Source organism: Nicotiana tomentosiformis, chromosome 4 (genome assembly GCF_000390325.3).
Source record: "Nicotiana tomentosiformis chromosome 4, ASM39032v3, whole genome shotgun sequence".
NCBI classification, from domain to species: Eukaryota; Viridiplantae; Streptophyta; class Magnoliopsida; order Solanales; family Solanaceae; genus Nicotiana; species Nicotiana tomentosiformis.
Genome location: NC_090815.1, coordinates 9189045 through 9216441, shown reverse-complemented (window position 1 = coordinate 9216441; position 27397 = coordinate 9189045). Strand labels below are relative to the sequence as shown.

At 37.1% G+C, this 27397-nt stretch overlaps 1 protein-coding gene across 1 annotated transcript; it reads right to left on the bottom strand.

Moving 5' to 3' along the window:
- Positions 1-21197: 21197 nt before the first annotated feature.
- LOC104106900 (protein MIZU-KUSSEI 1-like) lies at positions 21198-22863 on the bottom strand. The gene is made up of 2 exons (XM_009615559.4): positions 22470-22863; positions 21198-21970 (listed from the first exon to the last, which is right to left on the bottom strand). The coding sequence occupies exons 1-2, from the start codon at positions 22817-22819 to the stop codon at positions 21637-21639; spliced, it is 684 nt and encodes a 227-aa protein (XP_009613854.1). The 5' UTR covers positions 22820-22863; the 3' UTR covers positions 21198-21636.
- Positions 22864-27397: the final 4534 nt, after the last annotated feature.

Here is a 27397-nt window from a genome sequence, read left to right as displayed (position 1 = left end):
AACATCCGTAAGTCAAAACACAACGCGCCTTCTGAAATGTGCACCTTTCTCAAGAATTACCGAGCAGTTATAACATTCATCGAAATATCTGAAACTGACCATGCTGTACAATATTCGTTACCTTCTCTTCAAGACTGAACTGTCACCTTGTACATGTATATCCTAATCCCGCACAACACAACACATCTATTATGCCATCACGTGACAAGCACAAGAATCCCATTATCAACTCTGAGTCACCAGCAAATTACATACTCGATTAGTTAGAAACCTTCCTCTTGCTTCCTTCCAGGAGGAAATCATAATATACAACATGTTTCCCACACCAGTAGAAAATATTCGGTTCAAACCATGGTAGAAACCATCAAGAACATTTTGAAATCCATCTGCACATTACCAAGCTATTAGAACTAAATTCCTCTAACTCGAACAAACCACGTAGGTCACCAAAACCCACGAATATTGCCACCAAAACATCTGTAGAGTCTCACCACATCATAATTACCCCTATAAATACCACAACTGAAACACCCACTCTGAAAATACCTTATTAGAGTCTAAGACCGTTTTATTCACCTTCTTGATACCTAAATATAAAATCCATAATAATATACAAAAATTCCACAAGTCTCGACACCATCCAACTTAAATCTTAGATTTTAGCCATAAACAAATTCGCCCAAAATTCTCAATTGTTACATATTAATCTCGAATCCATTAGAACTTTCTCGAGAGTCACCCCCTTTGTTCAAATCCACATTACACAGCCCAAATGAGCCAAAAGACACGTGCCCCATTAGCACAATAACACTCAAAAAAGTAACTCTACTTTAATACCACCTATCAAATTCATACTCCGTGCGCACTACATCATTCACAAATAACAACTCACTCATCCCACGATTTTCATATACTCATAAAGCGCAATATAACCTGTATCCAGAAGTTTCCTTACTCGAGTCATTCTCGAACTCCACCTCTACAATTCATCACTGATTCCCAAGTATACTTCAGACCAAAACAAAAAATATTGACACATAACCATGAATTGAATTGTCAATAGCAGGCTCCCCCACTTGGCTCAAAGTCATCAATTAAAACACTCAATAATTTGCAGTACCCATATTCTATTACTGCCATAACACCGTAGTCAGTTCAACAAAAATTCTTCTCAAGCTCATATCACGCCAATCATAAAAATACCTCAATCGTCCGCTAAGCTGACATCCATTCCCTTAACACTCAAGTCAACTTTCTCAACCAGATTCAAATTCAAGTCTCAACACATACGCCCCGCGGGCAGAAAAGAAACTCTCTATTCACATCATAAGGAATACACCTACGTAGATTACTCCGCAAGAGATAACCCACCTTCTTAGTCTCAAATTGGAATCTTGTTAAAACCTTTCACAGCTACAATTACTATGAAATCTCTTAATCTTTCTGAGTCCAAACTCATTAACCAGACACGAGAATTTAATTTGCCCCAAAATTTAGCAACGTGAAAGATCCTTCAGAACATTCACACTCGAGACTGTACGTCACATCAAAACAAAAATCAAGCACCCAATGGCCTTCCTTTACACTTCAAGGAAACACTTCTCGCCACATTCACATCGTCTTAACACATCCCGCAGTTACATCATACTCATCACAAAGCCATTTCACCGCTCATCGAGCCACAAATTCCACTCGTAGGGACATTACCGTACATATGAGTCCAAATGTACAAGTTATAACTAAAGCTACTGAGCTTAAGCTGCAGTTCAACCATGGCCTCAAGTCCTCTAGACTGGCCTATCACCAAAACACAGAATACACATCTCGCACATCATCCCTGAAATCACAAGCCGGCGATACATAACTGATATCGAGCACTCACATGCACACACGAATGCGTGGAAGGAATTCAAAGAGGTATATTTCAAGTTGAATCAATTCCGCATGATAAGGAAAGAAAGATGGAAAATTATCCTAAATTCCCTGTAGCCTCTCGAAGATAAGTATGGACGTCATCATACCGATCCACAAGACTCTACTAGACACTTGCTCATGACTTGTAGAACCTATGAACCTAGAGCTCTGATACCACCTTGTCACGACCCAAAATCCAACTAGTCCTGATGGCACCTAACCCAACCCGTTAGGTAAGACAATTACCAACTCTCCAATTCCAATGAAATTTAATAAGGCAATTAATTAAAAGAAAATATTTGAAACTAATACATCTCTCAAAGAACAGGTAGTACAAATCATGAGCTTCTAAGAACGGAGTTTACAAAGCTGGTATGAAGTAAATAAATCATCTATTTGAAAAGTACATAAATAGAGTTTTATGAATCTAAGGCTACCATGAACAAGAGGCAGCTACAACCAGAACGCAGGTACATCTTCAAATCCAGCTCCCGTCAATCACAGCAACATCAACATCTAATATCTGCACGCAAGGTGTAGAAGTGTAGTATGAGTACAACCGACCCCATGTACTCAATAAGTAACAAACCTAACCTTAGGTTGAAAGTAGTGACGAGCTTGTACCAAGGTCGGGTCCCAACTTCAATAACCAACAATAGTTCATAACAACTTAAACAAGTAATACCAGAAGTAACTCAACAATCAAATGCTCAGCAAAAACATGATTTCTGAAAATAGTTCTGCCTATCAAATGCATCAATGAAAACCCCAAATCATTTACCGGAATTGCCAAAAATATGAATAAGTTTGAAAACAATAATTTTTCCAAAATCCTTTCAATAATAAATAAGATGTTTCATTTTTCTTTCCAGATAACCAGTGTAAAACAAATACATCACTATGCCCGTCTGCCAACATGTGAGAGAAATCATGAATGACATAATATCGTACAACATGAAAAAAAAATACATCTCTATGCATGTATGTCATGTGTGCATGTCAATGCAATGTATCTCAGAGATGAACTCATATACATACTCTCAGAGTATCAACTCACTCAGTCCTCCCCATCACTCAGTCCTCACAGTCACTTAGTCCTCACAGTCACTCAGTCCTCCCAATCGCTCGGCATTCGCACTTAGTAGGTACCTGTGCTCACTGGGGGTGTGTATAGACTCCGGAGGGGCTCCTTCAGCCCAAGCGCTATAATCTGTACGGACACCTCATGTGCTGCACGGATAACTCACGTGCAATAATAAAGCCTATAAGGCCTGCTGCAGGCGGGTAGTCCCGATCCATATAATAATAAAGTATATAAAGCCAATATGGCCTGCTGCGGCGTGCAACCCGATCCCATAATTATCCTCATAATCAGGCCCTCGGCCTCACTCATTCATCAATCTCTCCAGTCTCTCGGGCTCAGAATGTCATGAAATTAGCCCAAAATGATGATATGATGAATCAATAAATAGCAACAGAGACTGAGATATGATATGTAATGAGATGAATATGACTAAGTATAAATCTTCAATTTAAACAAATAATTCACAGTAATATGACCTCTGTGGGTCCCAATAATACTGGCACATAGTCTCAACATGATTTTTAATATGATTCTCAGCTCAATTTCTCTAGCACATAAAACTATATAGAAAATGCCTTTCACGGAAACAATTATGTCACAATTTCCATGGTGCACACCCACACGCCCGTTACCTAGCATGTGCGTCACCTCCCAACAATTCACATAATACATATATTCAGGGTTCATAACCTCAGCTCCAAGATTAGAAGAGTTACTTACCTCGAACAAACCAAATTCAATGTCGAGCAGGCTAAACAATGCTCCTAAAATTCCATTATACGCGTATCAACTTCCAAACGGCTCGAATCTAGTCACAATTAATTTGATTCAATCAACACAAATTATAGGAATTTATTCCATATCAAAATACTAATTTTTCCAAAAAATCCGAACTTACACTCAAAATATCGCTCGTGGAGACCACGTATCGGAGCCCAAAATAAGTTACAAAATATGAATGCTCATTCAACCACGAGTCCAACCATATAAAGTTTACTCAAATTCGACATCAACTCGACCCTCAAATCTTCAAATTAAACCAAGAAGATTTTTCACAATTTTCCAATTTAATTCACCAATTAAATATTAAAAACAATCATGGATTCGGGTAATTTGACCAATATTGAGTTAAGAACACTTACCCCATTGTTTTCCTTGAAAAACTCCCGAAAATCACCTCTTCCCGAGCTCCAATCCGTCAAAAATGAAAAATGGGACGAAGTCCCATTTTTAGAACTTAAACTCTATGCACAGTCATTTCTTCTATGCGATCGCGGACCAAGTCCCGCGATCGCGAAGCACAACATTTTCACTGCCAAAATAACCCTATGTGACTGCGTACAAGGTTATACGATCGCGAAGACCAAAATACACTGCCTCCCAAAACTACACTACGCGACCGCATCATAACACACGCGAACGCGAAGCACGAGCTTCCCAGGCCTATGCGACCGCGGACTCGCCCACGCGATCGCGAAGCACAAACGCGTGACCTCCACTCCTGCTACATTTCCTCTACGAGAATGCGACCTTAGCCACGCGTTCGCGAATCACAAAATCCCAGAGCTACGTGATTGCATCCCTCCTCACACGATCGCATAGAACAAAACTCAACAGCCTCCCATTAACCCTACACGATCGCGGATATACCTACATGATCACATAGAACAAAACCTCCACTATCCAGCTAAGCCTACGCGATCACAGACAAGTTCACGCGATCGCGTATAAGTAAACCAAATACAGACATCAAAATAGTCCAAGTCCAAGAATTGATCCATTAATCGTCTGAAACTCACCCGAGGCCCTCAGGACCTCAACCAAATACACCAACAAGTCCTAAAACATCATTTGAACTTAGTCACGCCCTCAAATCACATCAAACAACATCAAAAACACAAATCGTACTCCAATTCAAGCCTAATGAAAAACTAACAATTTCTAACTTCTACCTTCAATGCAGAAACCTATCAAATCAGGTCCGATTGACCTCAAATTTTGCACACAAGTCATAAATGACATAATGAAGCTATGAAAATTTTCAGAACTAGATTCTGACCCCGATATCAGAAAGTCAACCCCAGTCAATCTTCCTAAAAATTTGACTTTCGCCATTTCAAGCCTAATTCCACTACGGACCTCCAAATAATTTTCTGGACACGCTCCTAACTCCAAAATTACCATACAGAGCTATTGGAATCATCAGAATTCAATTCCGAGGTCGTTTACACATAAGTGAATATCCGATTATCTTTTCCAACTTAAGTTTTTAATTATGAGACTAAGTGTCTCATTTCACTCTGAAATCCTTCCGGACCCAAACCAAATAACCCGATAAGTCATAAATCAACTGTAAGGCATAAATTGAGCAGTAAATGGGGGAACGGGGCAGTAATACTCAAAATGATTGGCAAGGTCGTTACACCTACAGGTTCAGGGTCTTATAATGTTTATTGTGCTGCGCCGCGCATTGGTCTCGGCGTAGTGTTGATGCAAGATAGTAGGGTGATTGCCTATGTGTCCAGACAGTTAAAGGTACATCAGAAAAATTATCCAATCCACGACCTTGAGTTAGCAGCTATTGTTCATGCCTCGATAATTTGGTTGCATTATTTGTACGGTACGATGTCCATTGTGAGGTTTATACCGATCACTGGAGTCTACACCATCTGTTTAAATAGAAGGATCTTAATTTGCGACAACGGAGGTGGTTGGAAGTTCTTAAGGATTATGATATCATCATTCTTTATCATCCCGGGAAGGCCAATGTGGTGGCCGATGTCTTGAGTCGTAAGGCGGAGAGTTTGGGCAGCTTAGCATACATACCGGTAGCAGAAAGGCCTTTAGCCTTGGATGTCCAGGCCTTGTCCAACCAGTTTGTTAGATTTGATGTTTCCGAGCCGAGCTGAACCGAGCCGAGTTTTGGCTTGTGTGGTTTATTAGTCTTCTCTTTATGATCGTATTAGAGAGCGTCAGTATGATGACCCCCATCTGCTTGTCCTTATGGACACAGTTCAGCACGGTGATGCCAAGGAAGTCACTATTGGAGATGACAGTGTATTATGGATGCAGGGCATGCTATGTGTACCCAATGTAGATGGCTTGCGTGAATTGATTCTCTATGAGGCTCACAGTTCATGGTACTTCATTCATCAGGGTGCTACAAAGATGTATCAGGACTTGAGACAACACTATTGGTGGGGACGGATGAATAAAGACATAGTGGAGTCTGTCTCCCGATGCATAAATTATCAACAGGTGAAATATGAGCATCAACGACCAGGTGTATTACTTCAAAAGTTGGAGATTCTAGAATGGAAATGGGAGCGGATCACTATGGATTTCGTTGTTGGGCTCCCACAGACGTAGAGGAAGTTCGATGCAGTTTGGGTAATTATGGATAGATTGACCAAGTCAGCTCATTTCATTCATATGGTTCCTACTTACTCTTCAGAGTAGTTGGCTCAGGTTTACATTCACGAGATTGTCAGGTTTCATGGCGTACCGATATCTATCATCTTTGACTGGGGCACGTAGTTTACATCACAGTTTTGGAGAGCCGTACAACGAGATTTGGGTACTCGTGTGGAGTTGAGTACAACATTTCACCCTCAGACGGACGGACAGTCCGAGTGCACTATTCAGATATTGGAGGATATGCTTCGTGCATGTGTGATGGATTTTGGGGGAGCTTGGGATCAGTTCTTGCCACTTGTGGAGTTTGTTTACAACAATAGCTACCAGTCGAGCATTCAGATGGCTCCGTATGAGGCTTTGTATGGTAGGCGGTGTCGATCTCCAGTGGTTTGGTTTGAACCGGGCGAGGCTAGACTATTGGGTACAGACCTGGTTCAGGATGCTTTGAAAAAGGTTAAGTTGATTCAAGATCGACTTCGTACAGCCCAATCTAGATAGAAGAGTTATGCGGATCGTATGGTTCATGATATTGCATTCATGGTTGGTGAGCGGGTCTTGCTCCGGGTTTCGCCTATGAAGGGTGTTATGAGGTTCAGAAAGAAGGGCAAGTTGAGCCCAAGGTAAATCGGACCTTTTGAGATTCTCGAGAGAGTTGGAGAGGTGGCTTACAGACTTGCACTACCACCTAGTCTCTCTGCAGTTCATCCAGTGTTCCATGATTCCATGCTCCAAAGTATCACAGCGATCTGTCTCATGTGTTAAACTTCAGCTCAGTCTAGTTGAACAAGGATCTATCTCATGTCGAGGAACCAATGGTCATTTTGGACAGACAGGTTAGAAAGTTAAGATCGAAGAGCATTGCTTCAGTAAACGTACAGTGGAGGGGTCATCCGGTCGAGGAGGCGACTTGGGAGATCGAGGTATAATTCTAAACCCATTCGAGGACGAATATTTGTTTAAGAAGGGGAGGATGTAACGACCCGGCTGGTCGTTTGGAGAGTTGTAGCCCTATTTCCCCATTTACTGCTCATTCTATATTTATAGCTGTATTGTGACTTGCCGGGTAGTCAATTCGAGTCCGGCGAGATTTTGGAATGAATTGAGACGCTTAGTCTCAAGGTTGAAAACTTAAGTTGAAAAGGTTGACCGGATATTGACTTATGTGTAAATGACTCCGGAATAGAGTTTTGATGATTCCAATAGCTCTGTATGGTGATTTTGAACTTAGGAGAGTGTCCGGAAAATTATTTGAAAGTCCAAAGCAAAATTAAGCTTAAAATGGCTAAAATAGAAATTTAAGTTTGGAAGTTTGACCGGGGAGTTGCCTTTTTGATATCGGAGTCGAAATCCAGTTTTGAAAATTTTCATAGCTCTCTTATGTCATTTGTGACTTGTGCGCAAAATTTGAGGTCAATCGTATTTGATTTGATAGGTTTCGGCATCGAATGTAGAAGTTGGAAATTCTTAAGTTTTATTAAGCTTGAATTGGGATGTGATTTGTTATTTTAGCGCTATTTAATGTGATTTTAGGTTTCGGCTAAGTCTGTATGATGTTTTAGGACTTGTTGGTATGATTGGTTGAGGTCTCGAGGGCCTGGCGTAATTCGGATCATGTTTGGCGCATTTCAGAAGCTTTAAACTGCTGAACCTACTTCTACTGGTTTCGTTCTTCACGTTCCCGAGGGAGGTCTCGCGTTCGCGAAGAGTACCTGGAGGCAGGCAAAGATTTGTTCTTCACATTCGCAAATAGGACAACACGTTCGCGAAGGTTTGGGCGAGTGTGCATCGCGAACACGAGAGGGCAGTCGTGTTCGGAAGAAGAAGAGAGAGGCAGACTGGGGACTTCACGCTTTTGGCCTACGCATTCGCGAAGAAGAAATCCGGCCAACAACATTTTGTGCTTCACGAATGAGAGGCACTGGCCGCATTTGCGATGAAGAAATTTCTGGGCAGCAAATTTGTGCTTCGCGAACGTGAGGCACTGGCCGCGTTCGCGAAGAAGGAATCGCTGGGCAGAGAATTTAAGTTCTGAAAATTTCATTTTTACTGATTTGGAGCTTGGGGAGAGGCAATTTTCGGTAGATTTTCAAGGAAAATATCGGGATAAGTATTCTTAACTCAATTTTGGTTAAAGTACCCGAATTTGTGATAGTTTTTAATATTTAATTTGTGGATTAAGTTGGAAAAATTGTAAAAATCCCTAAGTTTAGATTGAAGATTTGAGGGTCGAGTTGATGTCGGAATTTAGTGATTTTGGTATGGTTGGACTCGTGGTTGAATGGGCGTTCATATTATATAACTTTTGTGGGGTTCCGATACGTGGGCCCCACGGTCAATATTTGAGTTAAATTTCGGATTTTGTTGGAAAATTAGTATTTTCATATGGAATTAATTTTTAATAATTTGTATTGATTAAATCGAATTAATTGTGACTAGATACGAGGCTTTTGGAGGCTAATTCACGAGGCAAAGGCATTGCAGAGTAAAGAATTACCCGGTTCGAGGTAAGTGACTTGTCTAACCTTGTGTGGGAGAAATTTTCCTTAGAATTGGTATTGATATGATAATTGTGATGTGTGAAAAGTCGTGTACGTGAGGTGACAAGTGTGTACACGGGCTAAATGTGAAAAATTCTATTTTTAAATTGTGTAGATCTCTGTTACACATTAATTAAATTATTTTATCCGGATATATTCATCAATCATTAATCTATTTTCATATTTTAAATTTGCCTGACATTTTTGCTAATTGTTTTACTTGTTTAGTTGAAACTTTGTTTCTTTTATTCTGTGCTCAATATTTGAAAGTTGAATTTCTTAATTGAATTATTATTAATATAAACTGTTTGACATTTTTAAATTTGGTATTGAGGAAACGTACTAAAAATTGTGAAATATTATTTTTGTTGAGATATTAATTCCCGAATATTTTGTGAGATTTTTATACTCATTATGATTGAGTCGTGAGCTCCTTATTATGGAAAATATTATTGTCGTTGATTTATTTTGGCAAGTTAAAATATTTGGGCACTTAAGGTGCAAATTGTGATATATTATGATATTGATACGCATGCGGTGGTATAAGATCTGGGTGTTGAAATGCATGCGGTGAGATAAGGGTGGCTTGATACGCGTGGCTAGTAGGTGAACTACTAGAAGTCATGTGGTGTGATAAGTGTGGCTAAAACGCGGGATGCTTTTTCGGAAAAATATTTTCTTTAAAAATTAAATGTAAAGGCTCCCGCGGTGATATAAGGAAAATGAGATATTGTGAATTTATTTATGATTTGGGACCACAAGGTGGTACCTCGGGAGTGCCCTTGTTGATATTTCTTTATGGCTGCATTTGCCTTTGGTCATTTTATGTTTTCCTTAAAGTTGTAAATTTCTGTTTTCCTTCCGTGAGGTATTAATTGCCCTTGTTTTGTGTAGTTAAATTGTGACATACTACTGGATTCATTTCCATTGTCACTTTTATTATTATATTGTTAAATTTTCACCTTGTCTTTTTATTATTTCCAATAGGGCCTGACCTGACCTCGTCACTACTCTACCGAGGTTAGGCTTGTCACTTACTGGGTACCACTGTGGTGTACTCATACTACACTTCTGCACATCTTTTTGTGCAGATCCAAGTACTTTCTATCAGACCAGGTATCAGTGAACTAGCTGCACGGGGAGACTTTAAGGTATATCTACTAGCGTCCGCAGACCTCGGAGTCCCCTTCTATCCTTATTCTCTTTAGACTCTAATGTATAGAGACACTTAGAATAAATTCTTAGAAGCTTGTGACTTATTTCTACCGGGTTTTTGGAGTTGTGATTATTTAAGTTGTCGTTCTTATTTATTTCAGTTGTTAAGATTTGAGTTTCAGTTTTGTATTCCGCATAATTGATAGGCTTACCTAGTCTTAGAGACCAGGTTCCATCACGACATCCTACGAAGGGAAATTGGGGTCGTGACACCTAAGCCCCCAGCCGCCGCCACTGTTCCGCGCCTCCGCAACCACCACTGCTGTGCTGCCACTACCACCACCACCATTTTACCTCCTCGGCGGAACCACCACTGCCATTGTTGTTCAAGGTTAGTAATCTACCTTATTAGATTTTTAATGTTTAATTTTCGGAATACAATTTTATGCAATTATTTAGGGTTTTTGTCTATTTAGGATTTCTGTGACTAAATAGGGTTTTTGAACTACATTAGATTTAGATTTAGAATTGAACTACCTAAAATTATAATTTTTCAGGGGTTTTGGTTTGAACTACATTAGATTTAGAATTAAGGTATAAATTATGAACTACTTTAAATTATGAACTTATGGTTCTTAATAGAATTCAAATTAATGCATTTAAATTATTTAATTGAATGGCTTAAGTAATTCATTGTCTAGCGAGTCTAATTATATGATTAATGATAGGGTTAGAACAATAAATTGTAAGGATAAATCAATCTTATTATATGGACTTTTAAATAAATTATATCAAACTTAAAATAAATTACAAGGATATATTAAGCTAGTTCTCAATCTAATACTAAGTGTAACGATACAATCTAAGCTAATTGAATTCATTTATGGATATATATGAACTTTCAAATTAATATAACATGCAATTTATTTGTTCTCTGTGTAGATGGAATATCGTAGTTGGATGTATAATAGGAATTATTGTCACGACCCCAAATTCCCTCCGTAGGATGTCGTGATGGTACCTAGTCTCTAAGACTAGGTAAGCCTATCAATGCGGAATAATCATAAATATCTGAAAATAAACAAACTACAATTCAAATAATTACAACTCCCAAAACCCGGTAGAAATAAGTCACAAGCTTCTAAAAATTTATTCTCAATGTTTCTATGTATCAAGATCTAAAGACAAATAAGGAAGCAACAATAAATGATAGAAGGGGACTCCGGAGTCTGCGGACGCTGGTAGATATACCTCGAAGTTTCCGTGCGCAGGTAACTCACTGATGTCTAGACTGGTAAGATGTACCTGGATCTGCACAAAATGATGTGCATAAGCGTAGTATGAGTATACCACATCGGTACCCAGTAAGTGCCAGGTCTAACCTCAGTAGAGTAGTGACGAGGTCAGGTCAGGCCCTACTAGAGAATAGATAATGACATGAAAAAATATTTAAACAATTTAATAAGATAAAATGACTATGAAAATGAATCAAATAGTAAGTCACATTTAATGACACCAAATAATTGCAAATAATATCTCATGGAATCAAAACAGAATTTCTTTCAACTTAATGAAAATTACAACAATTAATCGAAGGCAACTATGGCCATAAATCAATATCAACAAGGGAACTACCGAGGTACCGCTTCGTAGTCCCAAGTTATAAATAATTTCACAATATCTCATTTCCTTATATCACCGCAGGAGCCTTCACGATTTATTTAAAGAAAATATTTTTTCCGAAATAGCATCCCGCGTTTTAGCCACCCTTATCACACTGCATGACTTTTAGTAGTCACCCCTACTAGCCACGCGTATCAAGCCACCCTTATCTCACCGCATGCGTTTCAATACCGAAACCTTATACCACCACATGCGTATCAATATCACAATATATCACAATTTGCACCTCAAGCGCCCAATATTTCAATTTTTCACAAATAAATCAACAACAATATTTTTCAATAATAAAGAGCTCACAGCTCATGCCAGAATAATCCAACAATAATATTTTTTCACAATAAAGAGCTCACATTTCCATCACAATGAGTACCAAAAATCTTACGAAAATATTCAAGAATAAATAATTCAGGAAAATAATATTTTAAATCTTTAATACGGTGCTTCAATATCAAATTTAAAAATATCAAATACTTCATATTAATAATATTTAATTTTAAAAAAATCAACCTTCAAATAATGCACAGTATAAAAGAAACCATGTTTCAATTAAACAGGTAAAACAAATTTTAAATATATATCTCAGATCAATGATGAAGAATATAACAAGATAAAATAATTTAATAAATGCGCAACAATGATCTACACAATTTAAAAATATAATTTTTCACATTTAGCCCGTGTACATACTCGTCACCTCGTGTACACGAGTTTCAACATATTTCAATAATCACATTAATATCAATTCTAGGGAAAATTTTCCCCACACAAGGTTAGACAAGTCACTTACCTCGACTTGCTCCAATTAAACCAAATAGTATGTTTTTTCCTCGATTTTTCAATTCCGATCGACTCGTATCAAGTCATAATTAATTCGATACAGTGAACAAAAATTATAGAATTAATTCTATAAGAAAATACTATATTTTTCAATAAATATCCGAAATTAACTCAAAAATGGCCAGTGGGGCCAACATCTCGGAATCCGACGAAAGTTACAAAATATGAACGTCCATTCAACGACGAGCCTAACCATACCAAAATGACTAAATTCCAATAATAGTTCGGCCCTCAAATCCTCAAATCTATCCAAAAGCATTTTTCAAAATTTTCCAACTTAAATCACCAATTAATTGTTAAAAACGGTGATAGATTCGGGTAATCTAACAAAGATTGAGTTAAGAACACTTACCCCAACGTTTTCTCTGAAAATCTCTCAAATATCGCCACAATCTGAGCTCCAAATCGTTAAACAAAGGAAAATCTGAACTTAAACATTCTGTCCAGTGGTTTCTTCTTCGCGAACGCGACCCTTGCCTCGCGTTCGTGAAGCACAAAAATGTGCTGCCCAACTTTTCTCTTCGCGAACGCGACCAACGCTTCGCGAACGCGAAGCTTTGCAAACTCAGACCTTCACGAACGCGTCCCTTATCTCGCGAACGCATAGAACAAAATACTGGGGGCTCCCATCTGCCTCGCTCTCCTTCGCGAACGCGATGCCACTCATGCGTTCGCGATGCACACACTGACCATACCTTCGTGTTCGCGTCCTCCCCTTCGCGAATGCGAAGAACAAAAACTCACACTCAGAAAACACTCTTCGCGAACACGTCCTACTCCTCGCGTTCGCGATGCTTCCACTTACCACACCTTCACGAACGCGAGATCTTCTTTGCGAACGCGAGATCTTCTTTGCGAACGCGAAGAACAAACTTCTGCAACAAAAACCAGAAAAACTCTGCTACTTCTCTAAGTCCAAAAATAACCCGTTGAGCATCCGAAACACACCCGAGGCCCCCGGGACCTTAACCAAACATACCAACAAGTCCTAAAACACCATACGAACTTAGTCGAATCGTCAAATCACATCCAACAACACTAAAAACACGAATCACACATAGATTCAAGCCTAATGAACTTTGAAACTTTCAATTTCTACAAACAATACCGGAACCTATCAAATCAAGTCCGATTGACCTCAAATTTTGTACGCAAGTCATAAATGACATAATGGAGCTATGAAAATTTTTAGAATCGGATTTCAACCCCGATATCAAAAAGTCAACTCCTCAGTCAAACTTCTCAAAAATTCAACTTTCGGCATTTCAAGCCTAATTCCACTACGGACTTCCAAATAAAATTCTGATCACGCTCCTAAGTCCAAAATCACCATACAGAGCTTTTAGAATTATCAAAATTCTATTCCGGGGTCATTTGCACATAATTCGACATCCGGTCACTATTTGAACTTAAACTTTAAAATTTTTATTAAAATTTTATATCTCGGGCTAGGGACCTCGGAATTTGATTCCAGGCATATGCCCAAGTCCCAATTCACGATACGGACCTACCGGAACTGTCAAAATACTGATTTGAGTCCGTTTGCTCAAAATGTTGACCAAAGTTAACTCAGTTGAGTTTTAAAGCTCTAATTCGTATTTTAATCCATTTTCAAATAAAAACTTTTCGGAAAATTTTACGGACTGCACACGTAAGTCGAGTAATGATAAATAAGTGCTTAGATCACATAATTAATCATTAAATTTAAAGATGACATTTTAGGTCATCACAATTATCCTAATCGTCGGTTTTTTAGGGAGAAATTTATAGAAGGGGTTAATGAATTTATTAGGTATGCAATGTCACTTGAAACATTTTAAATTGGAGGGATGATTAGGTGTCCTTGTGTGAAATACAAGTGTTTGCATTTTTTTGGTTTGGAGGATGTTAAGACTCATCTTTATAAAAAAGGGTTTATGGATAATTATTTTGTATGGACTAGTCATGGAGAGGTTGATGGTAGTGATGGTGTATTTCATAACATAGTTGTTGGTGAAAGTAGTAGGTCGGTGGGGAATAACGTTCAACATCCTAGATACCATGAAATGGTTGCGGATGCTTTTGGGATTCACTTCGAGTTTGAACCCCATGAAAGTGTTGAACAAGCTCCTAATGAAGAGGCAAAATATTTTTATGAACAGTTAGAGGCCGCGAGTCGTCCACTAAGTGAAGGGAGTATGCACTCTCAATTGTCTGTTGCGGTTAGATTATTAAGTATCAAATCAGATACTAATATTTCTCAAGTGGGAATGGATTCTTTCATTGGCCTTGTGAGTGAACTAGTTGACCCAACTTTCAACATACCTGAAGATTTCTATAAGGCTAAAAGATTGGTTTCTAAGTTAGGACTCTCGTCTATGAGAATCGATTATTGTGAAGATGGTTGCATGTTGTATTATAAGGGTAATGCAGATTTAGAAATTTGTAAATTTTGTGAAAAACCTCGTTTTAAGCGGGTTTCCAACGGGAAGAAGGTTGATGTGAAGTCGATGCATTACTTACCTCTTATTCCTAGATTAAAGAGGTTGTACGCATCGATGAGTTCCGCTCCTCATATGAGATGGCACTATGAAAATAGAAGGTCGCCTGGTGTTATGTGTCATCCTTCATATGGGAAAGCTTGGAAGCATTTTGATAAGACATATCCGGATTATGCTAGTGAACCGAGGAATGTTCGGTTGGGTTTGTGTGCTGATGGTTTCACGCTATTTTCTGTTTCTGCATCACCATATTCATGCTGGCCAGTCTTTATTATGCCGTATAATCTTCCTCCTGAAATGCATATGACTAGTCCATATATTTTCTTAAATTATGTTATTCCCCGTCCCCATAATCCAAGGAGTTTGATTGATGTATATTTGCAACCTCTGATTGATGAGCTAAAACAGTTGTGGCATGATGGAGTTGATACATATAACATATCAACTAAGCAAAATTTCAACTTGCGTGATAACTTAATGTGGACCATTAATGATTTTTCTGCGTATGGAATGTTGTCTGGGTGGATGACTGCTGGAAAGTTAGCATGTCCTTACTGCATGGAAAATGGTAAAACGTTCACTTTAAGACATGACCGAAAGCAGTCATGGTTTGATTGTCATCGTCAGTTCTTGCTAGTTGATCATGAGTTCAGAAGGATGAAGAACGCATTCAAAAACAATACAATTGAACGTGATTTGCCACCTCCAATTTTGTCCGATGAGGAAATTTGGGAGAGGGTTCAAAACTTCACTAAAGTTACCGAGGCCCCACCTTCTAGATTTCCTAGATATGGTGTTACTCATAACTGGACAAAACAGAGCATATTTTGGGAGTTTCCATATTGTAAGGATAATCTTCTCCGACAAAATCTTGATGTCATGCATATTGAGAAGAACTATTTTGATAATTTGTTCAACACAATGATGGATGATAAGAAAAAGACAAAAGATAACCCGAAGGCTAGACTGGACTTATAAGAATATTGTAGGTGACCTGAATTACATTTGCAGTCTGCGAATAATGGTAAGGTGTTCAAGCCCAAGGCCAGCTACACATTCACTTTGGAACAAAGACGGCAGATTTGTGAGTGGGTTGCAAACCTAAAGATACCCGAGGGCTATACTTCGAACCGATATGGTTCAAAGAAAGCTAACTCATATGAAAAGTCATGATTGTCATATCTTCATGGAAACCTTAATCCTTATTGCATTGTGTGGTTTGCTTGAAAATATCTGGAAACCCATCACAGAGATAAGTTTGTTCTTCAAAGACTTATGTTCTACCACATTAAGGGAAGAAAACCTATTTCAAATGAATTAGAACATTCATGTAGTCAGTAATAAGCTGGAAACAATTTTTCCATGTGGTTTCTTTGATGTGATGGAACACCTTCCAATTCACCTTTTACAAGAGGCGCGGCTAGGAGGGTCGGTTCAATGCAGGTGGATGTATCCATTCGAGAGGTAATGATCAAACCTTGATTTATTCTTATAATTTTCTGTAACATAATAATTTAATAAGTGACAATGTGCAGGACTATCGGCAATTGTAAATGATTTGTTAAATAGAGGAATAGAATTAAAGGATCCATATGCGAAGCCTATCTTGCAAAGGAAACTGCCCATTTTTGTTCTTACTACTTCGACAGTCATGTTCCATGTGCTAGAAATAAGCACAATCGGTACAATGTCGTGATTGAGATTGATCCATTATATCCACCAATGTCCATATTCAATCAACCAGGCTGAGGTTCTAAAGATCGAACACAAATCAGCTCCAAATCATGTGCTGCTAAATTGTCCGGAAGTTCAACCCTTTCTTAATTAAGTATTGAAATAAGATTAATTTACACAGACTACTATTTAATTTGGTTGATACAACTAACAAAATTTTCAATGTGTCGCTCAGTGACTTCGTGAGTCAATTTGGCCATGATGCTGCATATTCAACATTTGAGGCATGGTTTAAAGAGTGTGTAAGTGCATCTTACATACTTTCTCATATGTAAATATACATACTTGGTCCCTTGTGAATATACTTTCTCACTTGTGATTTATTTAACACTACATGTAGATCAATAATCCAAACAACAGTGTTAATCAATTTTTGAAAGATATATCTTGGGGACCTACACCTACGGTTACAACTATGTCTAAGTATTTTGTGAATGGTTACAAATTTCACACCGAGGAATGCTCCAAGTATAAAAAAACAATAACAGTGGGGGTGTGTGTCAAAGGTGGTGAAGGCAACCAGGATAGGGAAAATAATTATTATTGCGTGGTAAAAGAGATTCTAGAATTATCATATTCATGTTGGACAAAAAAGAAGATCATACTTTTTCCGATGCAAGTGGGTTGACCCAACACCTAGAAGAAGTACAAATGTTCACTCGCAGTACAACATAATTGAGGTTAATAAAAAGAGGGAGTATAATCATTATGATCCTTTTATAATTGCAGAAAAAGTTAGGCAAGTGTATTATGCTCCATATCCATTGCGGAGGGATAAGGCTGTTTGTTGGTTGTAATCAAAACTAAGCCTGCTGGTAGGGTGAAAGTTGAGAATGTGCTAGATGTTGCTTACCAAAACGATGCCTCAAGTGTTAACCAAATGGTAGATGATCAGTTAGAAAATGACTTGGAGCATCCTCAACGCATATTAGAAGAAGTTGATATGGATGAAATAACAATCATAGAAAATGAGGACGAAGAATCACCTAATGAAAATTAAATAAGTGAAGAGGAAGAATTTTCGGATGAGGAAGGATACTTCGAAGACGAATAGCATGTTAGTTTTTTCAACTGCTCTCAACTTATATAGATTTATATTCTCAATTCTAACATTTTCTTTAATTTAAGCAAATGACCGGTAGGGGTCAAGGTAGGTCTAAGAAGGATAAGAGGCCTATTGATCATGATGACAGTGCTACACCCTCGCTTCCTTCCAATCGACACTTGCATCCCTCCGCTACTGATGGCCGACAACAATATTCTAGGCACACATCTTTTCTACCACATCTATCTACTCATCAGACTACCTACCATTCACCCTCCTAGCAATATTCTTACCATTCTCCACCATAGGGCTATACCCTGCTTCCTCCACATGATCCTGCATATAGTTACATTGGTCCATCGAGTCATCAGTCACAGAGCCATGTGGTGATACAACTGTCATCTGCTCCATTTGCTTCATCACCAGCTGGATCACAACCATTTAGATTTCAGCCAGCCGGATCGCATCAGGGGTCTGGATCGCAGTAGGGGTCTAGATCGCAGCAAGGGTGTGGATCGTAGCCATCTTCATCAGCGACCCCGTCTCCCTCTCCACGGAGTTCGTCTCCTAGCATTTCTAGACTTCGCATTCGGGATAGTAGCGCTGAGCCAGATGCCTTCCCTTCTGCGCACGCTTTCGGTTCATCAGAGGAAGATGATCCAGAGGAAGTGCGGTATGATCGTTATCATAGGATGATCATCAGGCCTGAGGGCAATGGGAAAGATTTATTTATTACTTCTTTGTTTTTGCTGAATTATAATAGCTAGTCTTGTTTATTTAATGTAATTGCTATGTTGCAGGTTCATACTTAATCATCAGACTACAAAGATAATCACTGAAGCTCTTGGCCGGTTGTATGATGCACCCTATGCGACTTGGAGTGACTTTTCACCGGAACTTGTGGAGCAAATTTTCAACCAATTTAAGGTTTTAATACAATACTTATCTATTTAAGCATTATATTATCAATATTTTTATTTAACGTTACACACTTCATTTGCAGACTAAGTGTGCCTGGGAGAACCGGCAGAACAATGCCATTCTTGCAAATTTTGAGTTCAAATGTCGTAAGAGACTATCTGATTCCTTCTATTCTGCTCAGAAGAAAACCAAGAAGCCTTCATGGGTTCTACCACACATATGGGAGGATCTATTGAGGTATTGGACCACCGACAAGTTCGAGAAGAAGAGTGAACAGGGAAATAAGGCTCGAGCATCTGAGAAGGGTGGCTCCTTGCACTGTATGGGTGCAAGGAGCATGGGGACTCCGAGGAGACTACTGGTAATTTCTTAAAATATTTAATTCTATATATATCAAACTATATTTATATATTTTAATTTAGTTAACATATTTTATTATATTTGTAGGAAAAAAAATATGGGAGGAAGATAACTCATGATGCATTCTTCATGGAGACTCACATTCGGAAGAAGAAGGCACCGACAGATTCAACTAGATGGGTTGAAGACCGGGCGGAGACTACATATGTAAGTTTCATAACTACTATAATTTAAAATTAATGTTTATAATATTATATAGTTAATAATTTTTTATCTTCTAAATAAAGGATTGCTATAAGATTAATGTGGAGGAGTACACTCAGAGCTTGCCACCGAATGAGCAAGGCGAGCGACCACCTATTTCCGACGAAGAAGCGCAGAAGATATGGTTGGATATTGTCGGTGGTCTTAAAAAGGGGATAGCATACGGCCTTCCAAAGAGATCATTTATGTGCTACAGGACTGGATTGCAAGGAATAGGGACTTCCGCCCAAGGCGAGGCAATTGATAGGTCGACTATCTCGTCTATGAAGAAGAAGATCGCAAAGCTGACAGCAGAGCTTGAAGAGACAAAGGCTAGAGAAAAAAAGAGAGATAAACAATTTGATACCCGTCAAGTTCATCTAGAAAAGAGAGACCAATAGTTTAATCTCCTTCAAGGTCAGCTGGCCAATCTTCTTGCTAGTGGTACTTTTCCTATTCCCCGGTCTCGTGAGCCTTCCCCATATGCTAGTCCTTCTCGTCGTGATCCTTCGAACCATGCCGACGATGAAGCTTCTAGTAGTGAAGATGGAGGTGATGCAGTACAAAATACTTATTGAATGATGTTTGAACTTTTAACTTGTGAAATATTTTGTTGTTGGGTATTATACTTTGTTAATATAGTTTAATGGAGATGAAGATGATGTTTTATTAATAATAGAGTTTTGATAGTTGTTATTGTTGTTATTGTTGTTGATATTGGTTGAATGGCAGCAATGTAATACTGACATTATAGATGATTGGTTGTTGGCAGGTGGTGCAGCTATAAAATAGTTGTATTCTGCCAAACAAATACCCAAAAAACGACCGCCTACCGACCGAAGTCGGTCGGAACTGTTTATTTGAATTTCCCAGAAATTCAAAGTTACCAACCGACTTCGGCCGGAATTGTTGAATTTAAATATTAAATATTTTAACAATTCCGACCGACTGTAGTCGGAATTTTTAATTTTACATTTTAAATATTTTAAACATTCTGACTGAAATCGGTCGGAATTGAACAATTTTAAAAAATATTAATAATTAAAGTTCCGACCGACGTCGGTCACTAATTTAAAAATAATTTAAAATTATTTTCAAAACTACCGATCAAAGTCGGTCGGTATGGTTATTTTAAATATTTTAAACATTTCGATCGAAGCGGTCGGTATGGTCAAAGTGCGTTGAATACCGATCGAAATCGATCGGTAATATCGACTGACTGCGGTCAGTACCGTATTGCGACCATTGTTTCTCGATGAATTGAAATCGATCGGTAATTGATCAATTTTTGTTCGATTCCGACCGACTTCGGTCGGTTTTTGTGGAGGCTTTTTGACAGTTTTTTAGTAGTGTGAAAAGATACTTTTTCTTTGCTTGAAGACACAAAATTATCTAAACATTATTTTTGTCCCAAGAAAATAAAAATCAGAAACGTTGGTCACCATACAAACTAGTATCTGCTGTACCTTAATTAGATTTTATTCTCCTATTTATGATAATAATAACAGTAAAATCCAAACAAACATAAGAACTCGAAACTTTGTTTTGTTGGTTTATTTGTTATTCTTAGCAGATTTGAACCTTATAGCTCTTGACAAACCCTATGTCCTTTATTATGATCCTTCTACACTAGGTGCCCTATCTAGTGGTAAAATGGGTTAAAAGGGTTTGTAAAATGTTAGAATTTCAGTAATGTGTATCATGACATAGAAATTGTTAAATCTATCTTCCGAAACACAAAAATGGATGATGATTGAATAAATCATAACAATCAACTTAAACGAAAATAAACAAAAGAAGTCCTCCTTTTTATTTTATTTTAACAAAGTTTCATCTTAGGTTGTTGTCAAACACCCCATACAAACATTCCCACAGGGAAAAAGTCATGCAATTATGCATAACTCAAAAAATAAGGGTTGCATGGCTACACCCAAGAGAAACTCATAAACAAAGGACATAAAATCAAGAAAATTAAAAATGACTAGAAACATCTGCATAGCTTAATCCCATGCATGAAAAACTTAGGAAAACCTCAATTCTGGTACTTGAATGAACGTTATCTTGCCCAAAATATAGTTAAATGGTAGCTTCAGATAAGATAAAACTCGAGTAAATGGTAGCTTCGGATGAGATAAATTCTGAGTCCAACAACGGATAGTAGAGGAATGGTCTCCAAAGTACTGATCATCGAGGACTATTAATTACGTCTCAGTCTCAAACATGTTATTAGTCGCGAGAAGGTAGAAAGTAAATGCTTAATTCTTGACCCATACTTCCTTCAGGATCAATTAAATGAAATGATTCTGAGTCATCATAAGATCCATGGACCCTCTCAAATTTTCCTCTAAGATACATAATATCATCATCTTTCCCATGAATAGTCCCTGCTCCCACATTAACTGATTCAATTTGTCCCAATACTTGTAAATCAGCTTTTGTAGGTTTTCTTTTCACAGCAAACCCTACTTTTTTACCATTACAATACATCCTCAAAAGCGATTGATCTTCACCATTACTGCCACTCTCCAATGCGATTCTCACAATCCCTCCATTCATTTCCCTGGCGTTTAAACATAATATAATTAAATAATTCAAAAGAGTCTTCTCTCTAATATATAGTTTAAGTTTTTATAACACTTTCAACGTGATACAAAAATCTTGCTTCAAATATCACCGCCACTCAAAAAGTAAAAAATATTTCATGTGTTTGGGTCATAAAAAATTCAAATTCTTATTGAGACACAATATAATTAAATACTACTACCTATATTTCAGTTTATATGACATATTTCGCTTTTGGAGAGTCAATTTGACTAAATTTCGAAGCTAAATTGGATTAGCTCAACTCAATATTTTTAAATTAAAATTTAGATATTCAAAAACTATACGAGTTAGTAATTTTTCTCATGTCAATATGATAAAAAAAATATTTTAAAATATTGATCAAATTTTATAATGTTTGACTCTAGAATATGTTCTATTTTGAAGAGGGAGTAGTTAAAAGAATACTTTCTCTAACAACTTAAAATTTTAAACTAGAGGGTCACACAGTCCAATACCTGGCAAGAGTGGAGGTGGAGACAGCAAGTTCAAGGAGGAGAATTGGTGTGGCGGATTTAGGGTTTGTTTGGATACAGAAGCTGACTTTTCCACGGCGATAGCCAAAGATGGTCCCTGTAATATTCGAGGAAGATGACGACGGTGGCGGGCGGCGGTGATTGTAGTTGTAGGCAAAATTTAAGCTTTTGTGATGTTCATTTTCTTCTTGATCTTCAACAAAGGTGCAATTGCAGGTGGGGATGAGTAGCTCTATGAGAGAGCGGAGGAGCCGCCATGACCGGACTTGTTTCTGGCAGTCTACGGTGGTGATGGCGGCGGTGCCGACGGTTCTAGGGTATGAACTGATCATGTTGATGATCAGGAAAAACTAGAGGCTCGTCGAATTGGTTTGAAGGAGTAATAGTTTATATAGAGAAAAGGATTTTACTTTATAACACTTGACGTGTAAAAACAAAATTAATGGAATTAAGTTTTATCTGTGTAAGCATTATAATAGTTTAATGTATTGCAGCTCGTAGTCTTATATTTTCAGATTACTTTTTCTACTTTTTGTGAATGGGTACTCGTAGTTTTTTTTTTTTTTCCCAGGTAACCTCCTTTTTGTATTACGAGTATAAAAGTTAAACTCAAAATATGTTACAATATACTACTGATTATAGTCATCTTTCCGTTTATCTCATGAGGCTTGATAAAGAGAGTTACTTGTTATTATAAATTCAAGTACATATAGGTAAAAGTTAAGATACAAGTTCGGCCGAACAGTGTATTTATACTGAGAAGTCTAGAACATAATTATCTAGAACTTAATTATTAACTTTTAAAATCGTCGTTCTAAAATTTATTAAAATTTTAGCCCTGCTTATGTGTAGGTACTTAAATTGATATGTATAAAAATATTTCACTGTTACTGTATAAAGCGACAAACTTTAGAGAAAAATGAATTGTTTAATAATGTTTAAAACATTAGCTAAAAGAGCTAATGGGGTTGGGTGGGGCACATGGAATCTAAGAACTTATAATATAGTACTCCCTTCATTCCGTGAACCTGTTTGACTGAGCACGGAGTTTAAGAAAAAATGAAGATTTTTAAAATTTGGGGTCCTAAACAATTAAAAAGGGGCCCAAAGTATTTGTGTGGTTATAAAAGTTTTTCATTAAGGGTAGAATTGTAAGTTTAAGTAAAATTATTTTCAAATTTAGAAAAGGATCTTTTTTTTTTTGGAAACGGACCAAAAGAAAATAGGTTCAATAAACTGAAACTGAGTAATGTATATATGGTCACAAGTTGCAAAAGAAATTAAACTACTGGTCAGGGACTGGAAAGTGTAACTATTCTTGTATGTTATTGTGTGCTATTCTAGCTAATTTTGCAAAAGTGTCCAAAAGCTTTCTTGTCTGTTACTGTGTGCTATTCTAGCTAATCTTTGCAAAAGTGTCCAAATTAGCTTTGAAAACTTCCAACAATATTCCTCCTGTAGTGAAAAATTTGAGGTGTCTGAAGACAATGGATGAGAAATTTGCATACATGAAAGTACTAGCTTTCTTTTCTTGCTGCCTTCGTCACCCCCCTCCCCACCCCCACCCCCACCCCCCACTATAAACAAAGGAAATATTTTTTTTAAGAAATAATTTTTTAAGAAATAATATCTGTAATCAAGAAGCTTCCCATGAGCTAGCATATATACCATCGACAAAGAAGTTAGTAGCTTTCTTTGATTTTCTTTTCACTATGCAACGTGGCCTCTGTTTGCACGCTAATATTTCATTGTTAAAATATAGGACTAATGCAAGTGATATATAGTAATTTTAGGGATACAAAGAATATTTAAAGTTTAATACATATTTATAAAAAGTAATTTTAAACTTATATACATAGTATAATTTCCTATATACATAGACACTATGTTACTACGACTGTATTAATTCTTGCAATACAGTCACTGCATATGTCAACATTTTTTTAGGGTTATCTATTTTTTGGTTAACAAAGAAGGTCAACGGATATTTAACTTGCAGTCACAAGATTGACTAAGACAATCTTGACTTAGTCAAACATGTAGACAAACATGTTACTTGACTTGATTTGGCACTCTTTTAACAATTAACAATACTCTAGACTTTCCATGTCTAAATTTTTGTGGAAGATTGTTCTCACTTATAAATAAATATTTACCTATTATGTGTATTTGAATACATAATTAAATAAATAAAAAATATACTCTTTATTAGAACTTTAAATTTTTAAATTATATGATCACGCAATTAGAAAAGGCGGTCTCTTATTCTAAACCAAAGATTCCCATCATGTAACTTATTTTTTCTATTAGAGATCGTTTGCTTCTTTTTTTCTTCTATATATCATTGAGCCTAATTCTCCAAACAAAGCCACATAAATTAAGTGATTCCTTTTTTGTTGGAACGCACATTTAAAGGGTGAATTCTATTTAATTAATATACCGTACAGTCACGATAATAATAGTCCAATATCCTTTTAATGATTGAGGCTGTAAAGCAGTCTGCTTCGTCTTCTATGATTAAAACAACACATCAGACTGAACTTTTGCCGAATATCTTTAGTTTTGGTTTCATTCGATGTTTAATATCCTCTCTGAAGTTTAATTAATTTGGATTCTCGCAAAAAATAAAAATTCACTTATTGGTTATAAAACGCTCGCTATCAAAATCCATGTCATACATGAAATACGAAATTTCTAATTAAGAACAGAGGAGTATAATTCAAAAAAAAAATTCTAAATAAATATATACTTGTTAATAATTTTTAACTTTATTCTTTGGACTGACTCTCGGACAAAGAGGGACCCGGTTGATTAAAGAATAAGAAAGTGACAAATAAAATAACAACAAATTCTCAGGTGTTGCTATCTAGCCTGGTTTTCTCCACTAGTGTCCCTAACCTTTTCTTTTTCCTTTTTTGGTGTCTACTTTCTTCAGAACGTGACAATAGAGGAGAAGACTAGAGAAGGTGAGCATTTAACACAATCTATCTATAATGTCAATTTAGGTAAGTAAATATTTATTGACTCATTCAAATGATAATTTTCATTTTTATCTCAGCTCCTAATTTCCAAGAAACTATTACTCCTTAAAGTAAGCCTAGCAGTAATTTTGAAGTTTCGAAGCTGTTCTTGTTTCAAGAAATCAAACGCATTTAAGCTGATAGAGTTCATATCAATCATTTCAAAATTCAAATAAGATGCTATCGAATCAATTTCAAAATGACAAATACTGAGTAACAATGGACTTAAAGCCCCTTCCTTTTTTTTTATTAAGATAAAAATATCCGAATATTAAAATATTGTTTAATTAACTTTGTTTGTTTTCTCGACATCTGAATGTATAAAACTTGTATTTATTTAGAAATTAATAAATATAAAATTCAAATAAAAAAGTGTAATATTATTCCAATAGTACTTTTTTAAAAAGTTATATGGCGGGTGGCGGTGGTGATGGATAACAGTGATAGTTGTAAGTATCGACTAAGGGTGTTGGTGACAATGATAGTTGGCGTGGTTGATAGTGGTAGTTGATGGTGGCGGCTGATAATTGCAATGGGTGATAGTAATAACAAATGATAGTGGTGACTGTTGTGGTGGTTGGCGATATATATATAAACACTACTGGTTCTTAGTAGTGATTATATTGGCGGTGATGATTGTAAGTAGTAGCTAGTGGTGATGATAATCGACTGTGGTGATTGGCGGCGGTGGTAATTGTTAGTCCCGCCAATATTGCTGTATTTGTAAATAATAATTCTGTAAAATATAAATTATCGTAATGAAACAGTAATTAATTCGAGCCCACTGAATTCACAGTGTTTCCTTAAGGAATTTAATCCCCTCTTAATACCCAAGGTTATGGATTATTTCCTCCCAGGATAGAACGAATCATACACTAGTATAGCGGTACTTCAAACCCCAGTGTTTCAGCAAACACAAAGTTCGGTAGCAAATCACACTTACAGTTACTTTGTTTGAAGTTAAAACAATGTAGAACAAAGGAGTAGAAACTCAAAAAATCGTATGGAAATGCTGAGAGGAAGGAGTGCAATGTATAGCCATAGTTGAGCGTTTTCAGTTTTGTGTTATTTTCGTTTTTCGTTCGTGACTTTCTTCAACAGCTGCTGCACATATATATAGCAGTCAGCTTTGAAGATGAACGACCCTCCATCCTCCATGGTGGAGCATGCACTAGTTTGTTTGTGGAGCAAGCACTTGGCCATGGTGGGAAGAGCATTAGGCGGCTGCTATTGCAGCTGGTGGTCAATACACGGATTGAAAAATATCCGTTATAAATGCGGATAATCTTACGTTAATATTTACTATTAATAAATAAATTTGATCCAAAAAATTAATCAATCAATCGATCATTTGACCAAATCCAAATCCAAATCCAAATCCAAATCCGAAGCCGTAGCCGTAGCCGAAGCCGAGCCGAGCGAGCGACGACGACGACAGCACGAGGCTTGCTTTCTTCTTATCTCTTTAAGAGCTACAAGAAGGGCAATTATATATATACCCACCAAAAAATCTTTTCCTCTTCCAATATGGGATAATGTCTCATTGTCAAGAGGGAGAAACTTAAAATTTTACTCAAAAATTTCGTTTTTCCTCCATTTTCCATTCACCCTCATTTTAAGACTATTTCATCTTAAATAACGAAAACCTCAACAATCCCCCACATGAATGGGGAATGGCTATATCATGGAAGTATGCATGGAAAAACTGTGTGATTTGCAAGCAAGGATTAATCGCATCTGGATAAGTAGGTTTCCCTTTAAACTTTTCGTAGTAAACTTATGTCGGATATACTCGGTCAATCGGTAGATTTGATATCTTTGAACCGTCGATCTTTGGTGTATACCTAGACAACCATAAGTCACACAATCAACCCTTAACCGTCTTTGGTT

What these genes read in the sequence shown, in the direction of transcription:
- LOC104106900 (XM_009615559.4), bottom strand. Translation starts at nt 22,819, where the DNA reads ATGATCAGTTCATACCCTAGAACCGTCGGCACCGCCGCCATCACCACC. An exon ending in TCCACCTCCACTCTTGCCAG is followed by an intron (nt 21,971 to 22,469) that starts GTATTGGACTGT and finishes TTTAAACGCCAG; the next exon opens with GGAAATGAATGGAGGGATTG.